The 7,195-nt window shown below is 40.3% G+C and overlaps 1 protein-coding gene across 1 annotated transcript; it reads left to right on the top strand.

Moving 5' to 3' along the window:
* Positions 1-628: 628 nt before the first annotated feature.
* LOC117498949 (sorcin-like) lies at positions 629-6,154 on the top strand. The gene is made up of 8 exons (XM_034151155.1): positions 629-794; positions 3,178-3,291; positions 3,652-3,721; positions 4,378-4,421; positions 4,591-4,738; positions 4,880-4,993; positions 5,113-5,171; positions 5,408-6,154. The coding sequence occupies exons 1-8, from the start codon at positions 771-773 to the stop codon at positions 5,432-5,434; spliced, it is 600 nt and encodes a 199-aa protein (XP_034007046.1). The 5' UTR covers positions 629-770; the 3' UTR covers positions 5,435-6,154.
* Positions 6,155-7,195: the final 1,041 nt, after the last annotated feature.

Genomic DNA, 7,195 nt, shown 5'->3' with positions numbered 1-7,195 from the left:
AGAGACCAGATACATATAAAGGGAGTAGGTTATACCCATAAAGTTCAGCTGATTATTATGATTTTACATTTTATGCAATTTTTTGTTCCTTTTCATTTAGTTTTTTTTATGTATACTGTATTCATTTTCCAATTGCAAATCACAATGAGTTGCCTCTATTTAAAAGTTGCTAAACTAATTAACTGTCATTGCATTAACTTTAGAAATAAAGTACATGTTTGTGGACAAAACATCTCAAAAGCATCTAGTGGTGACATGAAGCCATGCATGACAGTTACATATTTAGTGAAGAACAATTTAGTGAGAAGTTGGGAAATATTGGAAAAGTGGAGACTCTTAACTTTAAAATCAACCAGAAGCGTAACTCAATTTACCAAAAATTACATTAAGGGGAAAAGTGTTTAACAGCTTGATGAATGTATCTTTTTCAAATGTATTACTTGTTTTTTACTCGTGTTCTTCCTTTTAATCTTTAATTTTCAAACCATTTTGTCTGTCGTTTTAGAGTAAATGAAATGTACGAGGATTACCTAAACGCAGCCCATTAAACAATTGATGGGCGGGTCTTCTTCCACTGCTCCTCGCTTATTGGTTATCTCCCCCCGTCAGTCAACTAACTTCCGCCAGCTCTCTGCAGCTCGGATGTGATGTAGCAACTGCTCAGACGTATTGGAAGCTACTACCGTGTATTCACAGAAACCCTTGCATACCGTCGGCGTCACTCCACTATTAAGATATCAAACTTGCTACAGTTTTTCCTATTTCACCAAATGGCTAATCCTGGATACGTTGTGGTGAGTTAATGATATGTTATCGTATTGTTATACTATTAACCCTCCTGTTATCCTTGGGGTCAATTTGACCGCATTCAATGTTTAACGTATCTAAAAAGATGGTTCACATAATGTTTTTTGCTTAGTATTTCATGACTTTTCCTAATTTAGTGAGGACTAATGGGTAAACATCAAATGAACATGAAGATCTTTTTTAAATGTCCTGTACGCACTTTGTACGCATCAGTGTTCCTTGGTGTCAATGTGACCCCAGGCTGTTTTAGTAGTATCAAACATATAAAAATGTCAACATTTTACACATATTTGTATGGATTGTGTAGGATTATATTGAGGTGACTATTACATGCAAATGTATCATTGTAAAAAAAAAAAATACCCTCTGCTTTAGTTATTGGTCCTTTAACAACATCAAAAAGGTCTTACTTTAACATTTTATTTCAATCAGTTTATGGTGATTTATATATTTTTCGATAGTCACATACAGTAATAGGAATTCTGGATGCAAAGGGGTCTGTGGGGGGGGGGGAGGTTGGGGTAATGTTTTATTTAAATGGTTATTTAGGTAGTCAACTAAGACACCTAAAGCACCAGAGACATACATTTTGGTTAACATTTGGAATATGATCATTGTCTTGAGTTTTAAACCACTGGGGTCAAATTGACCCCAGTGGATAAAGGGTGTAAGGTACATCTGAGGATAACAGGAGGGTTAAAAGCAGACAGTGTGGAGGCCTGTCTGATATGCAGGGGCAGATCATTCCACATTGTGGGAGCCGCTACAGAGAAGCAACGGTCCCCTCTGGCTTAGGTTAGTGCTAGATCGTATACCTCCTGGGTTTTAGGCGTCAGAAGTGACGTAATCTTGGATGAGAAGTCGGCAACTTTTGCAGCAACTGACTGCACATCTGGTAGTAAAAGTAGACACATTTAATTTAATTTTGCATGGGCTCTTTGCGACTCTGGAGTCCTGCAGGAATCCGGAGGACAGCGAACAGGAGTGAGAGGGAGCACACTCCTAAAATATCTCCCCCTTTTATTTTTTTTAAATAAACCTCGTACTGTGTGTGTCACTGTAATCCGAAATCAAACGCACTCAGTGGCTTTCTGAGTGTTAATCCCATCTGTGCTTTTCTTCTTGTGAGATGTCATTTTTTAAATATTGGTAATAGCCTGCTGTCCTCCAAAGTTATGAATTCTCAAAATATAATATTATGATATTTTTGTGGAAAGATTATGTATTCATGCTCGTCTCTTGACCTGGGTGGCAGGTTACGTCACTTCCGCCTAAAACCCAGGTATACGATCTAGCACTAACCCTCTAGGCTTAGACCTGGTTCTTGGCACATTCAGGAGCAGTTGATCAGCTGACCTGAGAGGGCGGTTGGGCGGTTGGGCGGTTGGGCGGTTGGGGTGTAGCAGAAAGCTCAGAAAGATATGGTGGGGCCATGCCCTTTAGGGATTTAAAAGTAAATAAAAGGATTTTGAAATGAATCCTAAAATGTATTGGCAGCCAATGGAGCAAAGCCAAAATGGTGGAAATATGCTCATATTTTCGTGTTCCAGTTAAAAGCCTTGCTGCTGCATTTTGCACCAGCTGCAGATGAGCAAGGGAGGACCCACTGACCCCCATGTTAAAGGAGTTACAGTAATCCAGACGAGTGGTGACGAAGGCGTGGATTACTGTCTCAAACTGCTGTCTGGGGAGAAAGGGTTTTATTTTGCTAGCTGCCTAAGGTGATAAAAGCTCGTTTTTACCACAGATTTAATCTGACTCTCAAGTTTTAGTTCGGGGTTCACCAAAAACAATTAATTCCGTTTTTCCTTCATTTAGTTTTAGGAAGTTGCACGCCATCCAGGCCTTTATGTCCTCAAGACACTTTAACAGTGGGCTAATTGAGTAACCCTCCTTCTGTTTAGTGTTTTTAATTTTCTCAATTAAACTAGAAAAATGGGACTCAAGACACCTCCTTTTAAACTTTGTATATTAAACTAAAAATCGCTTTTATCTACGTCTAAGTGTGGAATGCAGTGACTCCTCAGTTTTGATGAATAGGGGTTAGAAGCTTATTGTTCCTCAGCCAATAGCAGGCCTCCAGAGTGACAGTCAGGCAGGCATCACTTCACGTTGATACCTGCAGTCAGTGAATGTAACACTGGCATGCTTTATATATTACAAGCACAACAAGATATCACATTTCCCAAACTGTTGTCAAAATCAATGAATTGCTATTTAAAAAAGTCTTTATATGTGAGTTATATAATAATAAGTAACCATTGAAAGTGAAAAAAATATGTGGTAGTTGTATCCTGTTTTCTACATTTGAATAAACACTTTGAGAGTCTTTAATGACACCCACCCTGGTCTCTGATGTGTCCCCATCAGGGATGGAATGCCAACTATGAAAGAGCACTTCGAAGCTTGCACGACGCCCGAGTCCAAGCCCAAGCTGATGCTCATAACCCGATGTGGGGTTTCTTCACCGCCATTGCAGGCCAGGTTAGTGTGGAGGAACTCGCACTCTTCACTTCTCGGAACCTCACAGGAGAGCACACAGTACACGTAGCCTATATAAAAGGCAGAGTTTTACCAAAGGCTAGCTTTCACTTTCATATTGAAGTGTGGTCACAAAGAGGACATTCTCTGCAGACATATCAGGTTTCATGAATCGGTTCAGTTACTATGAAGTTAAGAGGAAGCAGGGCTCTGTTTGAACTTGATTTCACTCTCTTTCAGTAATGAATGACTCACTACACTACCTTATCTAAAGTGGTCCTTTGGAAGACTGCAATATTTAAAATGCCTACATAAAAGTAAAACTATAATTTGTCCCCCCCCCCCAACCCCTGCTGTGTTCAGGACGGAGAGGTGGATGCAGACGAGCTGCAGAGGTGTCTCACCCAGGGTGGATTCACCGGATCCTACTCTCGTAAGTCCACGACTCCTTCCACAAGAGAGACTGCCTCAGACAATATGAGTTCTTAGTTGTTTTACATCATGCATTTAACAAATGAGCAGAGGCCGTACTCACAAACTTAGAGGGCTTTAAAACACTAACAAAATGCCTAATAGGTCTTTATATCAAGTGATGTATTTCTCTGGAGGGGAAGTGTCAAACCACTATTATCTCCTCTGTGATTGGTTGACAGCTGACAGTCTCTTTCAGTGCATGTGAAAAATGAATATTCATTAGTATAAAGGAGAAGGAAGTGGTAGTTCACGAAATATGTGAGTATAAGTTGCAGATTACATACATGACGTAAAGTGAAGAGTATCTGAGTTCAATATTTGTGTTTTTTGGTGGCATAAGAGCTCACCAAGAAAATATTATTAGCAATATTATTATACTGCCTTTCATGAATAAAGACTAACAGTTAAAGACTGTAATGGATATTGCTGTGAGATTGAGAAAGTACACAGAGTTGAATACAAGCACAGCCTTTTTAACAGCATATGACTGATTCATTAATCAGGGAAAACAGATTTCGCCGTCAGCAGATGGATTAATTAGCACTAAAGTTAAGTGTGAAAACATGGACTTTAAACCTAGATTTACTAATTTCCCCCTTTATTTTCTCTTTACAGCATTCAACCTGGAGACTTGCAGAGTCATGATCGCAATGATGGATGTATCCTAACTTTAATACCAATGAGTCCCTCAGCTGCTCCTATTGTCCACTCACACTCACCATGGAAGTATATGTACAGTAGGCGTGGTGTTTGTCCTTGAACCGGGTTAACCAGCTGTTTCTATACCTGTGGGTCAGCAGTTATGAATCTTAACCCGAGTGTGTGCAGCGGGACTCCACGAGGAAGATGGGCTTGAACGAGTTCAAGGACCTGTTCGCGGCTCTGAACCTCTGGAAGCAGACATTTGTGATGTTCGACCGGGACAGGAGCGGCACTGTGGAGCCGCAGAAGATGGCGCTGGTCATCAACGCTATGGGTGAGGCTGAAGCATGAGGGAGGTTTATTGGGAGAGGTGTATGACACTTAATGAAGAAAAAAATGACTTAAAAGCCCAGACAAAATGCACTTGGATTCTGCGTTTTTAGGCCTGATATTAATCTTCTTCTGTGTTCCTCAGGGTTCATTCTCAGCCCTCAGGCTCAGAATGTGATCATCAAGCGCTACAACAAAGGAGGGAGGATCTACTTCGACGACTACGTGGCCTGCTGCATCAAACTGCATGCTCTCACAGGTACACACATCTAGAGATGATGTGACACGTTCCACTGAACACACTGCTGTCCAGATGTTTAATGTGGACTGAGCGTGAAATGTGTTTATTGACGCTGATGTTTCCTGTTCCTGGTGCAGAGAACTTCAAAAGGAAAGACACCATGCAGCATGAAGCCGTCTCCTTCCAGTACGATGACGTGAGTCCTGTGTCCTGTGGAGATATCACTGCATCACATAGCTTAAGTCCAGATGTTTCAACTCATAGCCTGCTGCCTACTGATTGAAGAATTGAATTTGGCTCCACCTGACCTTTATTCTTTAGTTCCATGTAGCTGCCGCTTACCTGCATATGAAACGGCTCAGAGCAGCTTCAAACACCATATCCTGTTGAGGTGCTGAGGTTAATTCCATCTCTCTTTCTTTCTGTCACCAGTTCATCCTGTGCACGATGGGCATCTAAGGCGGCACCGACCAATCAGAGGAGGAGTCTGGATCACTGCCTCATGGGAATGCAAAGGGAGGCCAGTATTTTTGACTGAGCTGCAACAGGAAAGTACTCATGCTTGTAACGCTTGCTGTTTAGTCTTGTAAGTCACACAGGGACGTGCTGAATCAGGCGCATATATAAATCTATATAAAGCCAGTATGTATTCACATTAGAGGGAATTAGAATAATTTATAACTCATTTAAAAAAATCTTCGATTGGATGCCAGAGTGATGCTGGATGTGTCGACCTGTGAGACACCTAATGTGCCATTATAATCTGAATGTACGCTAATATATGAAACTCGCTTCTAGAGAGCCTTGTCAGGCAGCATCATGATTAATGATGAAATATTAGCAGCATTTACACAAAACATGTTCATATGCCTTTACACTGAACTTGATATGGTTATGGTTTTATTAGAGCTTTCTCCTTTCTTGCCATATTTTTTATTTCTGTTTTTTTATATAAGTTTAGATTAGCTTGATGTGAAAGTTGATAACGAGCCAAAGTGACTGTGATAACTGTTATAATGCTAGTGAGATAAAGCCTGAGATTAGTGCAGCTTCACACTTTGTTTTGAATGTTTCCCTACAAACACAGCTGGTTGTACTTTTTAAAGATGCCCTGCACACTCCTAATGCCATAGTTCAGATCATATTTTGTTACCCACAATAAACACTTTCTAATCAGTATGCATTCTGTTTATTCATTTATACAATTGCGCATTTTTTTCCCAGTCTATTTACATGATATTTCATTTATTTAAATATAGTTAAGAACAGAAACATTCAAATGAGCTGTTAAGTGTTGCATTGTATAAAATACAGTGGCAAACATTTAAAAAAATGCATAAAAACAATTGTGAACAGCACTAAGTATTTCAAAAGGGACATTGTTATCCAGTACAGCAAGTTTTCTAATCTGTGCAAAAGTTAGCAAATCCCATGGAAAAGTGTTCAGGACGCGTGGAGTCTATCGGCGTCAGCAACCTTTGTTCTACATCTGTGCTCGAGAAAGAAAGATGGAGGACACCCTGCTGGAGCATCCGTGTGGTTTCTCTTTTCCTAAATAAGGTTTCCCCGGGTTTTAACAAAGTAAAGAGTTGGGTTGAAGAAGTAGAAATGATATGATGTGCAATATGAATGTTTCATGCAGCCTAAAGCCCGTCACTGAAGTGTTGCTTGCTACATTGAGAGGCTGTACATTGCATTCATCTTCTTCCCTTCTGCACTCCAAAGCCTTCCCCTCAACATCTCGGGGGAAACAATAAGGTCATAGAAAAATAATGGCAAATGAAACTTTGTTTTAGAAAAATAGGTCGAAGCGTTATTTCTAAATCTCCTTCCAAATGTCATAAACAGTTTGAGACCTTGTTATAATTGAGTGCAGTCTCCATGCAATACATGAGCTTGTGTGAGAGTGTGTGGTTAGGAAATGACTAATTCATTTTCCTCATGCACCCTAACGTGGTTCCTTTAAATGTGGCGCTGTTGCACCGGGTCGCCGTCGTGTGTCAAGGCTAGAGCAGGCGTTTAAAGCTAAGGCTAGTGAAGGCGGCCCGAAAACATGGACAACTATTTTCTCTTTTTTTTGTCCTTTTCTCCTGGTTTTTATCTAGGAAATTGTACTTTTTAAGAAGACAATGGAAGACCTAAAGCATGCAACTGAAAACTATCACGTGGGATCGTCAGAGTTCACTCAGGGTGTGAAGGAGATTCAAGATGTCACTTCCT

The sequence above is a fragment of the Trematomus bernacchii genome, unplaced genomic scaffold (assembly GCF_902827165.1).
Source record: "Trematomus bernacchii unplaced genomic scaffold, fTreBer1.1, whole genome shotgun sequence".
NCBI classification, from domain to species: domain Eukaryota; kingdom Metazoa; phylum Chordata; class Actinopteri; order Perciformes; family Nototheniidae; genus Trematomus; species Trematomus bernacchii.
Note: the sequence above shows the minus strand (reverse complement) of the source record. Positions and strands in the feature narration are given on the sequence as shown.